Consider the following 19,283-nt stretch of genomic DNA (forward strand, 5'->3'; position numbering starts at 1 on the left):
TCCTCAAACACAGGCTGGCACATCGCTGTTAGAACGTGAGCCTGCACCTTTATCCCAGATCACATGACCTGACTCAGGCCACAGCTCCCTGCCGCTCTTGCTGGGGCAGAGAATTTAAGAAGCAGTGTGTCTGCTACCCCTAGAAGTTATAAAATATTTGACCTTCCATTTGTTCCAAGGTTGGGTCCAAGACTCCTCAGACAGATACCTTCATGAGAGCTCTAAATGCTGCTTTCTGTGGAGGCTCCTCTGGCCTTTGGCAGCATCCTATGCATAGCAGCATATATTTCTCTCACTATATCCCCTTCTTATTCTTATATTAATGAAGCACCCAGGGCTTTAAAGCAAACCTCTCATTTCCTCTAAGGCCCCAATCATATCTAGACTCCATGTATTATATTATTTCTGTTGAATGCTATCCCTTCTGTCTGTAGGCCCAACCATGGCCTTGAGGCTCTCTTACTTCATACATCCCATTGGAGGGAGTTATGTGTCAGCTCCCTTCCAGGACCTGTTGCTGATCATCTCTTCTTTTGTTCAATGATCACTGATGGGAGTTTCTACTTCAGTGTGGTGTGTGTCCACTCTCTACAAATGAATTCCTTGTATTCTACTTAGGTTGGTTCTACTCCATGTCCCTCCCTATAAGAGATCTTCAAGATTTCAGGAACATTCCTGTGAACTGAGCAGCACCAAAGATGTAAAGCAAGAATAACATGAGGAAATACATTGATATTTCTTTCTTCTCTCTTCTCTCTTCTTCCAGAATCAGATGTTGCTGACTTTGACGGCAGGAGCTCGCTTTTGTACAGGTTCAATCAGAAGATGATGAGCACCCTCAAAGACGTGATTTCCCTGAAGTTCAAGAGTATGCAAGGAGATGGGGTTCTGTTCCATGGAGAAGGACAACGTGGAGACCATATTACCCTGGAGCTCCAGAAGGGCAGGCTAGCCCTGTACCTGAACCTGGGTAGGGTCAGACTTGTGCATATGTACTCATGACTGTTGAGGCTAGAGGTGAAGCTCAGATGTCTTCCACTATCACCCGACCCCCCCCCCCTTGATTTTGTGTAGCAGTCTCTCACTGAACTTGTAGCTCACTGATTCTGGTGTGTGTGTATGTGTGTGTTGCGTGTACATGAATGTATAGGTTTGCATATATATGCACACATATGTGAAGGAGAGAGCAAGACACCAGATATCCCCTCTTTCTCTCTGACTTATTGCCTTGAGACAAGATCTCTTATCAACACAAAAGCTTGTGTTTGGGATTAGGCTAGGTGGCCAGCAAGCTCTTTAAGATCAACCTATTTCAATCATTGGGCTAAGTACTTACAGTCATAGACACATTTTACTTTGTTATTATTATCATTATTATTAATAATATCATTTTAGGATATGGGTGCTAGGGATTCAAATTCAGGTCTGCAGGAGTTCATATTCACTGATTTTTGCACAAGGACACTATACCATGCATGGGAGCATCTTTGAGCAAATGGAGTTACTGGAGCACTATCTAAGTGATCTATTTCCTTTGTCTTTACGGTTTAGAACAGTACTTATTTTCAGATATTTCATCTTCATGCAGGTAGAACAGCACTTATTTTCATTATTTTTTGCCAGAGGTATCATTCTGTGATAAAAGACAATATTTCTATATAAGGGAAGCTACAGTGTAAGTTTTAAATATCTGTTAATGTGCATACTTAACATGAATTTTTCCAGAACTCAAACTTTTTTTTTTTTTTTTTTTTGGTTTTTCGAGACAGGGTTTCTCTGTGTAGCTTTGCGCCTTTCCTGGAACTCACTTGGTAGCCCAGGCTGGCCTTGAACTCACAGAGATCCGCCTGCCTCTGCCTCCCGAGTGCTGGGATTAAAGGCGTGCGCCAAACTTTTAAGTAACTTAAAAAAATTTAAACATGTACTTATTATAATGAGCTTCTCATATTTGAGCTGATTAGGCACATTTAAAAAAAACTGCCAGGAGAAACATGTAATCATTTTGTTCTTCTTAGTTGGAGGTAAAATGTATGAATGGAAAAACTAAGTCACTAGGCTTTCCTTTGTTAAGATGGCCTTGCCTGGAAGAGTGAGCCTGGGACCTGGATGGCAGGTGATTTAGTGAAGAGTACCTTTGCCTCCCTGTGGCAGGATGCTGCCTACCTCTGTGGGTGAGCTACTCCCTGGGCTTCCCACACTACCAGTAGGTCTACATTCATGGTACCCAACTTCTCACCCCAGAACAGAAAGGAGGGATTCTTTTATGCCTTCTTATGGAAGAAAGGAAGGTGAGGCAAGCCACAGGAGGTAGGTGCTGAGTTCTTCAGAGCATGGAAGAAAACCAAAGGAGCCCTCCTCTAGACAATCCAAACAGAAAGACAGATGCTGGAGGGAGAAGAAAGTGGCTTTTTAAATTAATGACATCCATTTATTTGTATGTGGTTATATAGTGTGCCATGGCACAGTATAAAAGTCAGGGAACAACTAGAAGGAGTTGGGTCTCCCTGTTTTCCAAGTGGATCTCTGGAATCGAACTCAAGTCATCAGGCTCTATGGCATTTGCCATTAACCTGCTGAGCCATTCTTCTGGGCCTCAACCAGGCTGCTTTGTCTGAGAATCCCTTCCTGTTTCTCACTTAATATTTATTCACATAAGGGAGAGGAAGTACGTTGTTATTTATATTTACTGTCAAGTAGGCAAGAAGGATAAATATAGATATAAATACTGAGAACAAGCTCAAGGTACACAGGTGACATCAGAGCAAGCTGTATTTAGTCATCAGGAAGAGAACATGAGACTCTCCATTGGGCAGCCTCACTCCCAACAGCAAACAATGTAGGTCTTAACTCTGGTCCTTCTTCAGTGACAACGCCAAACATCCTCTTGGTGAATATAAGGAAAAGAAGTAGGAAGAATCTATAGATTTCCAAGATTATTTCATATAATTGATGCCTAACACAGAAGATGAAATAATAAATGTGGGCTGGAGCGATCACTCTGTTGCTAACTTTCTTGTTATGCAAGCATAAGAACCTGAGTTCAATTCCCATAACCCACATAAAAAAACAGATGTGGTAGTGCATGCTTGTATTCCTAGTACTTGGGAAGCAGAGACACATAGGTCCCCTGGGATCACTAGACATCTGCATAGCCTGCTTGGTGTGTTCTAAGACAGTGAGAGAACTTGCTTCAAACAAATAGACAAAAACTCCAAAACAATAAGGTGGAGAGTAATTGAAGAACACTAGAGATTGACCTCTGGCACACACAGAGAGAAAGAAAGAAAGAAAAGAAAGAAAGAAAGAAAGAAAGAAAGAAAGAAAGGGAAAGGGTAAACTGGAGACATACATAGCACACTGTTGTTCAAGCAGCAGTTTGTATTATCTAGTTATCAGTGCTGTGTCCTTTGAAGGCAGAATTAGTTCTGTGGTGAAATTTCACTAGGTAGTTGCCATTGTCCTACTTTCCAAGGGTAGAGCACAGACTTTTTTTTAAAGAATTACTAACTAGGCATGAGATTTCACTCTTCAGTCCATGGGGGTAGAGTGGCTCCCATCCCAGCATTCAAGGGTTTCATTTCAATTGCACATGGCAATCTGCCCTCTGTAGAAATACAAAGGTAAGAACCATGCAGGCAGGTGGACAATCAAAGAGCCGAAGAGTTGTGTGACTGGGGATCTGTTGTTAAGTACTGAACAGGACATCAACAGAGCATGCAGGTTACTCATCCTTACAAGAGTTTAATGTCTTTGAACTGAAGCGGAATGTTGGGTGATTCCAGCACATGCGCAAGTAGAACAGTGAGAATCTTATCATAGAAAACTAGCATAGTTGGGTGTCCTTTGGGGGCTAGGTGCAGGGTTCAGAAGCTAAAGCCATGGACTGCATGACAATTTATCAAGACAATGGTGAGTTTCTCAAACTCTGAAGAGACCAATGACCATTCATTTTATAGCTCCTTTGAATTTCAGGCATTTAATTAAGTCAACTAACACATATTTAGAGAATAATCATCAAGTCTTATGAAAGGCATTTCTTTCCAATTTTCCACTTTTTGAGAGTCTAAATCTAGGCACTTAAATATATATGTGCATATGTATATTTTGTTTATGTCACATGACAGTCCTATACAGTATTTTTTTTTTTATTTTATTGGGAGACAAAGTCTCATGCATCCCAGGCTGACTTCATAAATTCTGCAACTTATGAAATAAGCATATGTTGAACTATGTATCGATTACCAGTTGCTGTGCCAAATACCCAACAAAAACAACTGAGGGAAGGAAGGATTTATTTCATCTCATAACTCAAGGTCTCAGTCCATCATGGTGGGTTAGACATATCAAAGGGAGCTTATGGCCACTGGTCCCTTTGCATCTGCAGTCAGAAAGCAGAAAGAGATGAATGCAGTGCTCAGCAAACTTTCTCCTCCCTATTCTCTCCTGGTGTCAAGCCCATGATAAGTTGCTGCCCACATTTAAGATGGGTCTTCCTACCTCCACCCAGTCTAGAAACTTCCTCACAGACATGCCCAGAGGTTTGTCTACTAGGTGATTCTAGATCCTGTAAAATTGTCAGTAAATATTAATTATCACCTACCAGCAACTAAGCAATGGGATTACCACTATTGGTCTAAAGGTTGTATTTGTCAGTCCCTGGTTTAAAAATATTTCTACTTGTCTCCAAGCTTTGTAATTAATTAAAACATAGCACCCATGCACTGTCTAAACCATGTCACATAAACTCACTATGAGAACACCTTTGTATGGTGGCAAAGTCACTGGAGTTGGACACTAGTAAAAATCAAGGATGGAGCAACCCACACTGGATGTCCTAAGACAAAGATTTGTACTTCGTTGCTTTAGTGATACCCAGAGATTTGGCCTGTCTTTTTGAGAGGGCAGCTGGTGTGGGGGTGGGATCAAGCCAGCTGGAATCACTTCCCTTGTTTTAGTGTTCTCACTTGCATCCTTAGGAGAGCACTTGTGAGTCCTGACTATAATAAAAAACTGCAACGGAGTCATGCTTTCCTGGTCCTGGCTAACCTTTGGAGTTATGCCTTGGCATTCTACATAATGTCCTTCTGCCGCTGTACTTCACCATTTTCCTTCAGCACAGCTCTCTGCTCTTCAATTCATGCAGTTGTTCTCTGAAGCCCGCCATTCCTGCTCTGCAACACTGCTCACAAACAACAGCCTAGTAGAACTGAATGCAGTGGTTAGAACACAGATGGGGAAGAATGGGAATGTCATCCTTTTGCCAGCAGGAAGAATGCAGAGATCAGGTAGAGCTTGGGATCAGGTAGAGCTAAGTGGTAACTAGTTCTCTGTGTCCTTGTGTAAGTCACACACCTTCTTTGAAACTAACTTCTCTTTTTTAAAACAATGTATGGGGGAGTTTGGAGAGATATCCCAGTGGTTAAGAATACTTCCTACTCTTGCAGAGGACTGAAGTTTGGTTCCTAGGATCCATGTCAGGCAGCTTAGGGCTGCCTATAACTCTATCTCCAGGAGATCCAATGCCCTTTTCTAGCCTTCATAGGTACACACACACACACACACACACACACACACACACACACTAAAATAAATCTTTAAATATACCAAAACGATATAAATAGTATTACCTTTATAAGAAATTTGACAAGGTTGGAGAGATGGGTCTTTGGTAAAGTGCTTGCTGCTCAAGAATGAGGAGCTGAGTGTGACCTCCAGGATCCAAAAAGACTGGGTATGGTAGCCCAAACTTGTGTCACCAGGACTGGGGAGGCAGAAAGAGGTAGATTCCTGGAACTCTCTGCCCAGCTATCCCGTGCTATCCTTCTGAGGATAACGGGAAGGAACAAAAATAAAGATGAAGCTAAATAATGTAAACATTGGGACTGGAGAGATGACTCAGTGGTTAAGAGAGCCGAGGATGGACATGCAGTTCCCAGTAGCCACATGGAGAGGCTCACAAGTGCCTATAACTCTGGGTTCAGAAGACTGGGGGTGCTACAATAGTCTCCATGGGCACCTTAACCCAACTGCACCTATATATTCACACACACACACACACACACACACACACACACACACACACACTGCCTGTAACTCTGGCTCCAGAAGATTGAGGTTGCTGTTGTGGCCTCCATGGGTACCTGCACTCAACTGCACATATATACTCATGGATACAGAAACACACACGCTCACATACAAATGCTAAAAAAATAAATCTTTAAGGGGCTGCTGGAGAGATGACTGGACAGGTAAAAGCACATTTGCTCTTACAGACTACCTGGGTTCAGTATCCAGGACCCATATAGCAGTTCCCAATCCTTGATCCATGATTTCAGTTCCAAGGAACTCAGTGGCCTCCTCTAACCTCTATAGGCATGTACATGGTACACAAACACACATGTGAGCAAAATATTCATGCATATAAAAATTTAAAGATTCTAAAAGTATTGAATCTTTTAAAAGTACAAACACTCATTCCCCATGTTTGTTCCAATAAGACTTAGGTAGTACTTACATCATCTTGAAACTAAATAGAAAAAAAAGTTCTATTTAATTAGAAAAATAATTCTTTATGTTTCTGGCCCAATAGCCAACTTCTTCCTCATTATTTCATTTGTATTTTTCTCAGCTGTTCATGAGGATTTTTATCTTGTCTTAATAAATTAAAAATCTGTTACAATGGGATAATTGAACATCAAATGCAACTGAGATAAAACTGGAAACAGGTGTCCTGAGATAAAGACTATGATAGTGCACTGAGAATTGTGTTTTCTACAGTTTCCATAACAACAGTCTAGATTTCTAGGGAGGTTTCATTAAATGATTGTTCTTTATTCATCAATACAATTCCAAGCTATGAATCCTCAAATAACAAATTTTTTTTCTGCATTTATTTTATCAGATAAATTTTATTTGCCTTAATGTAGGATATCTGAGTTTTAGTGAAAAAATAACCAAAGAAGGAATGGATGGAATTCATTCCTATCATCTTCTTTTGGAACCAGTTAAGAAACAGACTTGTGTGCTGGTGAGATGGCTCAGTGAGTGATGATGCTTGATGACGAGGCTGACAACCTGAATTCAAACCCTGGACCCAGGAGGTGGTAGGAGAAAATCAGCTCCCACAACTTTTTCTCTGGTCTACACATGCACAATCATTGCATGCTCATACTCACACTATCCCCATAAATCAGTAAACACATGTAATAAAAACTGAACCTGTGAGTATGGGCATCAACTTTTTCTCTGGTCTACACATGCACAATCATTGCATGCTCATACTCATACTATCCCCATAAATCAGTAAACACATGTAATAAAAACTGAACCTGTGAGTATGGGCATAACTCAGTGGTAGATAGTATTAAGAACCTGGTCAACATGTTCAAGACTCTGAATTTATCCTGCAGCCACCAAAGAAACATTCACGTGAAATTCCTTGTAATTCAGGTGGCATTCAGTAATTCACACAGGATTAATAATATATTTTAATAGCGTTCTTTCTAGATACTAAAATAGTTATTCTAACTGTAAAACACAGAAGAAAAAAATCTTTTTGATGTGGCAAATTTTTGTACTTAATGAGTTTATAGTGTTTTGTATAGTTTTATTTATTTATGCATTTACACATTTCTATTTTACTTCTATATATCATAAATTAGGAATTTTAAGTGGTTGGATAATTTATTTGTTAGTTGTCAGTTTTATCTACCACTGTAATTTTCACTCATAAATATTTAAAAATGCAATGAGAACTTCCTAAATGCTACTTCTACAGCTCTCTAATAACCTTTTGTTGATTTTACATGTATGTTTAATCTCTCCCCAAACTACTGAACGTTATCTCCAATTTTTAAATCATTAGTATTTTTTCAGCCACATATTAACTTATTGCCATAGAATACACTTCAGGAATGTAGATGACTAGGTTAAAGGGCCAAGACTTAAAGATCCCTGTCTAACGTCCCGACTTCAGCTTCACAGCACAGCTTGCTGTGTCTGAGCCTCGGTGACCAAGTTTGCTTAAGAAGTTCATCTGAGACAGCGCACATGTGGGGTTCAGATAGCACCAACCACCTTCCTTCCACAGAATGCAGGAACCGGGTTTCTAAGTTTACAGTGAGTGAATGGTGAAACACGCTTGGAGATTTTCTCTGTGATCTCAAAGCAGGGATGGACTCTTAAAGAGAAGAGAAACGATTGTACTTCTTTTTTTTTCTTTTCTATTTTTCATATGTGAGCATGGTAGAGATGTGTAAATCTGGGGTTTTACTCTTGCATGTGTGTGGGAACACATACATGTGGGTGCAGGTGCACCTGTGTGTTCCTGCATGTGGAGGCCCACAGGTGATGGGCATCATGCTGGACTGTTCTTCCTCCTTACTCATCGAGGGAGGGTCTCTCAGTCAAACGCAGAGCTCAGTAAAATGGGTAGTCTTGTGAGTCAGTTTGCACCAGAATCCTCAGTCTCCACCTCCAGGGCTGTAATTACACTGGGCCAGCATACGCGCCAGGCATTCACTAGCGTGGGTGATCTGAATTCTGAGCCCCGAGCTTGCAAAACAAGTGCTTAGACTGCTGAGCCATCTCCCCAGTCCTCAAATAATAAATTTTCAACAGAAAAATATTTTCAGTGTTAAAATAAAACAGAAAAAGTAACATACAAAAAAGTCAGAGAACAGAAAGGTACCCTCAAAATGTATGTTACAGAAAATGGACTAAATGCAAATTGTTGGAAAAACAAATGGGTAAAGGTCAGAGAACATGGCTCACAAAAAGGAAATAAAAATGAAGAGATTCTTTTTATCTCTACCCATGCCAAGAGGAATTGACATGAATTGGCTGAGGGAGGTAGTGCAATGTGTAAAGCGTTTGCCACCTTAGTGTGAGAATCTGAGTTTGCATCCCCAGTATTGGCATAAAGACAGACTCTCTGTAACCCTAGTTCTTACTGCGGGTGGGAGACAAGGATAAGACACTCTCTGGAATCCCATGGGCTGCTTAGTCAGGGGTAGTCAGGGGCAAACAAGAGACCCTGGCTACACCAAGATGAAAGGTGAAGGCTGGCACTGAAGGCTGACTTTGACCTCCAAAGGTGCATTGTGGCATGAACACACACACACACACACACACACACACACACACACACACACACACACTTAAACAAAGAAATATGTGTTAAAATTACTCAGGAATATAATAATATCAGACACTCATAATTATAGCAGGAGGTTAAGCTGGCATAACTTTTAAAGGAGCTGAACTGGCAGCGAATGTCAGATCATACATTGCTGCTCATCTGAACTTCTTTCAGTGTTAATCTGAGTGCAGCAGCCTCATACACAGGGTCCTGGAGGGTTCAGCCAGCTCTTTCAGCTAGTTCTCCTCTGCTGAGGGACCTTTCCATTGTCTCTGCCACCCCTCAGCCTGGGCACCAGTTCCTTCAAGCTGGGTGGATACTCCCTCTTCCTGTGTACTTCCCCTTTGGTCTGTGTTTATGTACTCATCCATCCTAACTACTATGGCTGTAATACACCAACGCTGGATGTCTCAGAAGAGAGAGCTTCACCTCCCTCCACATCTTCTTTCTATATGACCATGACTAGTACTGCTCGATCACAATGTCTTTTGGAGGAAGGGCAGGAAGAAGAGAAGGAGGTATTTATTAAGGCATTAGCATAATCTGACAGTGGTGAGAATTCAAGGCTTATGGAATAAATAAATAGTAAATCAACAAAACAGAATCAGACATTAATTAATTCACCAGCCCTGCTTTTCAAGTATGCTAAGTGGGGCATCCCCACTCCAACTTTAGCAGGAAGCCAGACATCATTACTCAGTGAGACAAACAGCACCATTAGGCCATACCAGAGGTAGGTGTGAGCAGCCCACAGGGAGATTAGCTGCCCCTGACCCCTGAATGTCACCTGTGCACAGATGAGTACAGGTGGGGCCAAGGATGGCACTGTGCAAGAAAGCGAAGAGATATACTTAGCTATCGTATTCTGAGAGGGTAGGGACAGAAACTATTCTCTCAAAATAAAATTTTGTTTCAAGGGCCCAAATGATGTCTCAGTGTATAAAGGTGCTTGCTGCCAAACTTAATGTCCAGAATTATAGTACAAGACACACATGATGGAAAGGAGAACCAACTCTGTACACATGAAAGCATGCATGAGCACTTGGGCATGCATGCACACACACACATACTTGAAGTTTATGAAGAATTAAAAAATTATGTGTCAGTAATGATAGCTTCCCGTTAAAGTTGAGATAAATTCTGTGTGGTGGTGGCAGCCAGAACCCTTTTGGTGGAAGGAGTCAGTTCAAACAGTAGGCACTCAACAGTTGCCCCTGGAATGGTTATGTCTTTCTCTGCTCCTGTGTGCACAGACATACTCTGTATGATCACTGGCTTCCTCCCAGCGGTTTCAAAATCTACTTTCTTCATTCATAATACTAAAAATAATGTGTCTATAAATTTAGTTATGTTTTTTCTAAACGTGGAAACTTCTCTTTTAAATTTTATTCCTGTGGCCAATACGATAAGTAGATAAGTATTCCTGTAACCAAGCAATTGCTGGTGTCCCAGAAACATTACGTTTTTGGGGGGAGGGGAGTGGAGGTGTTTATCATTTGATATAGAATTGGGTTCTGGAATCTAAGGGCAAAGTGTGACCCCTGCAGAAGGCCCGGTGGTGTGCACTGCCGAGGAACAGTTCACACTGGGTTTGTTTGAAGAAGCCTCAGGTACCTGGTTCTCAGTGCTGTTGATGGGCAGGATTCAAAGCTGCCTAAGAATCCATCCTGCCTTGCTCCCTCTGCAGATGACAGCAAAGCCCGACTCAGCAGCATCGCGCCCTCTGCCGTGCTGGGTAGTCTGCTGGATGACCAGCACTGGCATTCGGTTCTCCTGGAGCGCGTGGGCAAGCAGGCGAACTTCACTGTGGACACGAACACGCAACACTTCCGGACCAAGGGGGAGACCGATGTCCTGGATATCGACTATGAGGTGAGTCAGTTCTCCCTGCAGGTGCCCAGGAATGGGTTCTCTGTAAATAGAGCTTTTAAGGCCCACGGTCTGGGATAGACTACAAGTGTGGAGTCACCAAGGAAGAGCCACACAGTAAGGGTCTGGAATTGCCTTTGCCAAGCTCTGTGTTGCTGATGAGGTATCAACTGTGTGAAGTAAAATCAATACTTTCTTACTTTCTGTATGTACATACGCATGCATGTGGATAGGCATGTGTGCCTCTGTGTGTGTGTGTGTGTGTGTGTGTGTGTGTGTGTATTCTAGTATAATTTCTGTTGCTGTGTAAAATAAAAAAAAAATCTGGCAACAAGAGGTTTATGTAGTTTATGATTCCTGATTATCATCCCTCATTTCAGAGAAGTCAAGGCAAGAACTCAAGCAGTCACATTGTAGCTACAGCCAAGAGCAAAGAGAATAAATTCAGTTTTCTAGCCTTCTGATTCTCAAGTAGCTTTCTTCTCTACTACACAGTTCAGGGCCCACACATGTGATGGTGTAGGCTACATTCAGAGTGGGTAACCCCACCTCAATTAACAACCAAGACAATCTCCTCCAGACATGCTGCAGGCCAGTCTACAAAAGACTCAGTTGACTCTCTTCCCAGGTGATTCTTAGTTTTATCAAGTGGATCTTTAGTGCTAACCATCAAAATGTGTCTTTAAGTGTGTATATACTTGTGTGTGTGTGTGTGTGTGTGTGTGTGTGTGTGTGTATGTGTGTGTATGCTTGTGGGCATATAGGTACTTGTAGCCTGTCAGTGTTACTGTCTCTTGGCTATATATAACCACTAATTATTTAACAAAAACTTTAATTAGTTGGAGTATTAAAAGATACAGAAAACGTTAACAAAATCTCAGGTGTGAATTCCAAAGGTGGGTCAGCCAGTAAAGGGATCTGCTGCCAAACCTAATGACTTGAGTTCAGTTTCCCAGAACCACATAGTAGAAGTCTAATTTAAAAAAAAAAAATTACCAGGAGTCTTAAAACCCATGTTCTCAGAGGGTCCCTGGCCTTTTACTTTCATACTCACGTGAACTTTTAACTAATAGGCTGGAACTGTTTTTCCCATTTTTGTGGTACCAGCAAAGGAATCCAGAGCCCTGATGGAAGAGGTCGGTGGGATGCATCAAGTTAAAGAAGGCCGCAGATCTTCTAGTCTGGCAGTCCAAGTACCACAGAGTGCAGTGACTAGGGGACAGCGGAGAGAAGGATGGGGTCCTCAGGGTCGGAGTGGGAGGATGGGGGCTTTTTGCTCACAGAGAGAAGCACAGGTCTGTCAGCAGGAGACCCCGTTGGGTCTTTACTGAAGGATCCAGTTAGCTGGATTGGAAGGTAAGATGTGTTCAGCAGGTACCAAAGCAGGAACGTCAAACAACACAGTGGCAGAGTTTAGAACAATAGCAATGCTGTGTAGAAGTCAGTTAAGTCCAAAAGGGCCAAAGTCAGATTTTTCAGGAATTTTGAAGGCTGCCTGGCAGACACTGTGCACAATTGAAACATAGACTGCATAAACTTGATTCAATGAGTTGGGGATTAAATTAAATGAAATATCTTTGAGGAAATAAATTTGTTAATTTCTAATTAATTTGCTTTGTAATTACCACTCATTTATCTACTTGTACACCAGAACATTTGTAACTGCTCTTTCTGGGGAAGGTCTATACCAAAGATGTTGACAAACATTGCAAGTTGAAGTTTGATTCATTGTTTTATAGATGACCTGGACTGGGAGTCAACAAACCTTATGTCTTATTGAAAGGCCATTTTTCTATGGCTTAATCTTTGAAGATTAAATTTGGAGTGTGTGTGTGTGTGTGTGTGTGTGTGTGTGTGTGTGTGTGTGTGTATGTGTGTTACTTGGGATTGAAAGTAGAGGTAGTCACATGTTAGGAAGCCACGTTACCAGTAAGCTATATCTACAGTCCTTTTTTTTTTTTTTTTTTTAGTTTTTAAATTAAATTCAATCAAAAACATTATATTATTTTAAGAGAGGATCTCATGTGCCCCAGACTGGCCTTGAACTTTCTCAAACTATTAATCCCTCTGCCTTTACTTCCTGAGAAATGGGATCATAGATCTGCACCCCTACAATCTCCTCCATGTGGTGCTAATGCTGGAACTTTTACCAACAAAGCTGAATTCACAGCCCCCATTTTTTTTAAAGTTCAAGAAGAGATTTCATTAAATTACCTGCTTCAGGCTACTGAAAATGTGACATACAGGCCTGTCCTACCAGACAGACAAGACTGATTTTTGTGCATTCTTGAAGGCTCATAAAAGAAGGAAAGAAGGAAGGAAAGAAGGAAGGAAGGAAGAAAGGAAGGAAGGAAGGGAGGGAGGGAGGGATAGAGGGAGGGAGGGAGGGAGAGAGGGAGGGAGGGAGGGAGGGAGGGAGAGAGAGAGGGAGGGAGGGAGGAAGGAAATATGACAGAGATTTTGATTACAGACGAAGATTAAGAAAAATGTATCTTAAAGGATCAAAAGCCTCCTTTGAGAATCAGCTCACTATGTTAGAATATAGCAAAGGTAAATACATTGTTTATCATTATTAAATTGTATGCAATGTATTCTTTAGAGTAAGATTATGAATTTGACACACACACGCAGTTGCACTTGTAAGTACTTGGTGTTTGTGTGTGTGTGTGTGTGTGTGTGTGTGTGTGTGTCCCTCACTAAGGATAGCAAGGTTTTAAATAAAGCCAGAGACTAAAGAAAAGGCTCAGTGATTAAGAGCACATAATGCTCTTGCAGAGGACTTGCGTTTAGTTCCCAACGTACATATGAGGTGAAATACAACTTCCCATGTCTCCTGATCCAGGGGATCTGACACCTTCCTCTTGGGATATTTGTACTCATAGGCCTATATCCCACCCCTACAAATACATATAACTTTTTCTAAATAAAAAGAGTAAGTTAAAGACTAGCTGATGGAGAATATATAGGCCTTTATAAAGAATTTAAATTTTGGTGAAAAAAAGAATATTGAACAACTATTTGCAGGGTAGCTAACAACTCTCACTATTTGTTTAAGGGGCCAGACCAATCAGCAACTCCTAAAAATATATTAAATAGAACCCATTTAGGCTTTATCCAGACATACTAAGTCAGAAATTCTGGGAGAGGGATCAGCTATTTATGCTCTTAAATCCTACAGGCAATTCTCATACCCTCTACTGTCCTCTCTCTCTCTCTCTCTCTCTCTCTCTCTCTCTCTCTCTCTCTCTCTCTCTCTCTCTCTCAGGGTTACATGTAGCTTGGCTTGTAGGTGGGTGAATCAAATGTGTGGATGACTGTCAACTTTTGTTAACGGTGAAGTTGACAGGATCTAAAATCATCCAGGAGCAAGCTTCCAGCCATACCTCTGGGGGATTATCTAGGTTAGGTTACATATTTGTAAGGTGTTTCTAGTCAGGGTTTCTATCACTGTGATAAAACACCATGACCAAAAGCTTTTCTTTGAGAAAATGGTTTATTTCAGCTTACACTTCCAAGTATCTGTCCATCATCCAGGAAGTCGGTATAAGAACTCACGGCAGGAACCTGGTGGCAGGGACTGATTCAGAGACTGTGGAGGAGTGCTTCTTACTGGCTTACCCCTCATGGCTTGCTTAGCCCACTGTTTACATATGTCAGGACCAGAACCAAAATCCTACAAATGGTACCACCCACTGTGAGGTGGGATTTCCCACATCAATCATCAATTAAAAAAATGCCCCACAGGCTTCTCCAGAAGCCAGTCATGTAGGGAAATGTTCTCAATTAAGGCTCCTCTTTCCCAAAGGACTTTAGCTTATGCCAAATTGACATAAAACCGGCCAGAACAGAGGGATTATTTTGATTAGGTTAACCGATCTGGGAACCCACCTGCTGTGGATGACACCATTCCTAAGATGAGATCCTGTGTGGAATTAAAAAGAAGAAAGTGCACCTAGCACAAGCCCTTGTTGCTCTCAGTTTCTTGACAGTGGAGAGCATGTGACTAGCTCCCTCAAGCTTCATTCCTGCCATGGTGGATTGTAACCTTGAACATTGAGCAGAGTGAAGCCCTTCCTTCCTTAAGTGGCTTCATCAGGATATTTTATCAGGAAAAGAAACTAAACTAGAAAGGATTGCTGGACCCTAACTAGGAAACCTTAGAACACAATTTAAGACTCTGGTGGGATACGGATAAAAAGGTGAGATATAAAGAAAGAATGGAACAATCAGGAGCAGACTTTATCCTTTTTCCAATCATTATCATGAGCCTTAAGCTAGGTCTTTTCCTTTGATCCAAACTTCTACTCAGTATATTATAGATAATAATTGTCATTCAGTGACTTCAAAAGACACATTGACATCCTTTGACTCAAAATGCAAGACACCAGGTAGGTATTTTTGAGTTGCTGAAAACTGAAAATCTCGGAGTACCCATCAGTTTCCTATGTCAACTTGTTTAATTGATTGAAGAAACAAAGAGAATACAGTAACTTAGATGTACCTCAAAGCACTGAAGTGTCTCTAATGAACTTGAAAGAATATTGACAAAAAGAAAACCATAAAGTCATTGTTCAGTCTCACCATTCTTTCCAAATACTTTAACGTCCAAGTTGATTGTTCTAAAATCTGTACTATTACCTAATTCACCATTGACTTGCAAGCCTGTTTGCTGGTATATGATCTCAATAAGGTCACAGCTGCATGATGTGGAAATGAATGTTAGTTTTTAGGGAAATGAAACTCATTGATGTCCCTTAGTTTATGAAGTTGGAAACCCTTCCTTTCAGTATGCCTTGCCTGTGAAAAACACTCCTTAGGAGAAAATCTCATGGAAATATTTCTCTCGAGCAATTGCTGCTTTAGGAACCTCAAACTTGCCAGAATGTGCAGACAGGTTGCTCTAGATATCATAAAAGAAGACAAATTGAGGATTGAGCTGTACTGGAAGACAAGAGTTATGTATTAGAAGTCTCTAGCCTTGAAGATTTACCTCAAAGAAGGTAGTGAGAAGAAAGAACCTTCTGGGTGGAGAGCAATGTTCTATTCAATTGTTTCCCACCCACAAGCTGGTATAAAACCAAAAGATAAGAATTCGAAATTTCAGCTACTCAGAAGCAAAACCACTGCAGCTGTTAGGAGGAGCACTGCTGAACATTGCTATCCATAGGGAGGATGGGCTTCATCACAGTGCATTCTGTTAAGTAGAAACCACACTCCAGGCTCTGCCTTGAGTTCTGTATACACATGAGATGTGGACTCCTACAGTTGGAAGGATGCTGAAATGACTTCCTGGAACCCACTGTCAGAGCACACCAGGATATTTTTCAGCTCTCCTCTATTATAGTTTATGTCAGGGATAATTATATTATGCAACTCTATCTTCTTTTACAAACTTTACCAAAATGTTAGACTAGTGGCCTAAAAATGTGGTACCTACTGACCCTTCTTTTAGAATATGTTTTGCTTTGAATCAAACAGGCCACCATAGGCTCATATTGGCATACTTGGTCCCCAGTTAATAGAACTGTTTGGGAAGGATTAGGAGATGTTGCTTTGTTGGAGGAAGTGCTTTGAGATTTCAAAAAGCCAAACCCATTTCCAATTAGCTCTCTCTCTCTACCTAGTTCTTATAGAATAAAGTATAAGCTCTCAGCTACTGCTCCAGTCCTGTCCCTGCCTGACTACAGCTGTGTTCCACCCCATGCTGGGCATGGTGATGCCTACCTTTAACACCAGCTCTGAGAGGTAGAGGCAGACAGATCTCTATGAGTTTGAGGCCAGCTTGATCTACACAGTAAGTTCCAGGATAGCCACAGCTATATATAGAGACTCTGTCTCAATATATAAAATATCAGCATTGATATCAAGTACATATATATGTGTGTATGTATATAAATATGTATATATATATATATATATATATATATATGGTTTTTCCTTTTAGACCACCAACCAGCTCCCCAATCATGACATAGAGATTTATTATTAGTTTTAAATGCACGGCCTAGCTTAGGCATATTTCTAGCTAGCTCTTTTAATGTAAATTAACTTTTTTCTCTTTATCTTCCTTTGGCCTCAGGGCTTATTACCTTTATTACTTCTATGTATCTTCCTTTCACTGCTTCTCTGTGTCTGTTGTCTGACCGGGTTCTTGCCCTGGATGTGTCCCTTGTTCTCTTCTTCTTCTCTCATTCTTCCTATTTCTCTGGAGCCTGAATGTCTCCTATTTATTCTCTCCCTGCCAGCCCCACCGATCCTGTCTCTGCCCAGCTATTGACCATTCAGCTCTTTATTAGACCAATCAGATGCCTTAGGCAGGCAAGGTGAAACAAATGCAACACATCTTTTCATAGTTAAACAAATGCAGCATAAACAAAACTAACACACCTTTACACAGTTAAAGTAGTGTCCTGCAGCATAAACAAATGTAACACATCTTTGCCTAGTTAAAATAATATTCTACAATGTGTGTGTGTGTATATACATATGTGTGTGTGTGTGTATTCCTGTGTACATGTGAGTCTCCAATTCATGTGTGTGCACATATATGTGGTGGCCAGAGCTCCACACTGGATGTTTTTATCTTGCTCTCTGCCTAGATTATTTACTTATTTTAATGCATTTATTTATTATTTAGATAGGGTAGATTATATGTATATAACTAACTAAGATCTAATTAACTAACTAACTAACTAACTAACTAACTGATTAACTAACTAACTAACTAACTAACTAACTAACTGAATACATGCCCTGGAATTTAAATTCATCATAAGGTTTGAGATTTTTCTGATTCTTCTTAATTTGTTTCTATAAATTGCAATTCTCTGATCTTACTTGGCATATTTCTTAAATAAATGAATTAATTTCTTTGTGTGAATTAACATAGTATTAAACTAACACTAATCCTACTCCTCTACTGGTAAGATTTTCTTTCTTTGCATCTTTTGAGAGAGTGTCTCAGGTAGCCAAAGCTGCTGGCCTTGAACCCACTATCTGGTTGAAGACTACCTTGATTTTCCAGTCTTCCCATCTTTATCCTCCAAGTGCTGGGATTATAGGTGTGCTCCACCATACACCATTTTCACAGTTCTCAAAATGGAATCCAGGACCTCATGTGGGCTAGGCAAACACTCTACCAGCTGAGCTACCTCCAGCCCCCATGGGAAGATGACGATACCTTCCACATGCTAAGGGACTGCCCTTGCTTCCTTCCTTGCTATTGCTTGGCACTACCTACTGAACACTTCCCTCTTCACACAGACTTGATTACAGGGCTGGCGGGACACTGCAAGACTGTTCATCTATGATTAAAATAACCTCAGATTCCCAGGGAAATGGTTTCCAAGACAATATGCAGTATAATTGCTTTTGGTGTTTTTCTTCTTTGGAAACTAAGTTGCAAGGCTAGCCTAAAGGACTACATGGAGAATACAGGGAATCTCATGAAAATGAAGTAAGAAACTGGAAAATGAGAAGATGCAAAAGAAATGTAAGGAAAGAAAGAAGAAAAACCCTCAAGATATATAACATTTGCATTCTAGTGTTCATTTCTCTTTCTGGCGCTGTGCTGAAATACTCTGAAGAGACTTAAGGGAGAAAGGGTGTATTTTGGCTTAGAGTTGCAGAGGGACACCATCCATCACTGGGGACAAGGCACAGCAGCAGGAGTATGAGACTGGCTGCCACTGAATCAGTGTAGAAGCTGGGAGCAAACAGAGTAGGTCCAGCCTAGGAAACCTCAAAGCCCACCTTAAGTGAAGGTACTTCCCTTAGCAAGGCTCCATCTCCTTCAGAACTTTTGTGAACAGCAGAATCACCTAGAAACATGCACCTCTGAGGATGTTTCACATTCAAATTACAAACATTAAACCCTGCAGGGGCTATAATCCATGATGTGTCTCATAGGAAGCTCCAGGACATAGAGAGAGGAAAGCATCTTCAGCCCTCTGTCCCCGTAACCACAGAGTCACAGACACATGATGTCCAGAGATTCACCACAGGACATGGTTCCTGTCTATGGGGACAGAGAAATAGCCTTGGACATAAGAATATGGATAGTAGAATCAGGTCTGAACACTTTCTGGGAAAGATTTATATTCTCTTATGTCATTCTTTTTCTGTAGCTAGAGTTTTCCTGGTCCTGCCTGGCCCACGGTCAGGACAAATCTCTCTCACCCACCAGTCCTGCAGCCACTCAGACCCAACCGAGTAAACACACAGAGACTTATATTGCTTACAAACTGTATGGCCACAGCAGGCTTCTTGTTATCTA

General features: G+C 41.1%; 1 protein-coding gene across 3 annotated transcripts in view; it reads left to right on the plus strand.

Moving 5' to 3' along the window:
• The window catches only part of LOC131925151 (contactin-associated protein like 5-1-like), an 898,625-nt gene that overhangs the window by 408,877 nt on the left and 470,465 nt on the right, over positions 1-19,283 (plus strand). For all 3 annotated transcript variants that reach the window (XM_059280428.1, XM_059280429.1, XM_059280430.1), the window contains exons 5-6: positions 767-970; positions 10,827-11,011. In XM_059280428.1, coding sequence (XP_059136411.1) covers positions 767-970; positions 10,827-11,011 — 389 coding nt within the window. The remainder of the gene's footprint in view (positions 1-766; positions 971-10,826; positions 11,012-19,283) is intronic.

The sequence above is a fragment of the Peromyscus eremicus genome, chromosome 15, assembly GCF_949786415.1.
Source record: "Peromyscus eremicus chromosome 15, PerEre_H2_v1, whole genome shotgun sequence".
In the NCBI taxonomy this organism is placed as follows: domain Eukaryota; kingdom Metazoa; phylum Chordata; class Mammalia; order Rodentia; family Cricetidae; genus Peromyscus; species Peromyscus eremicus.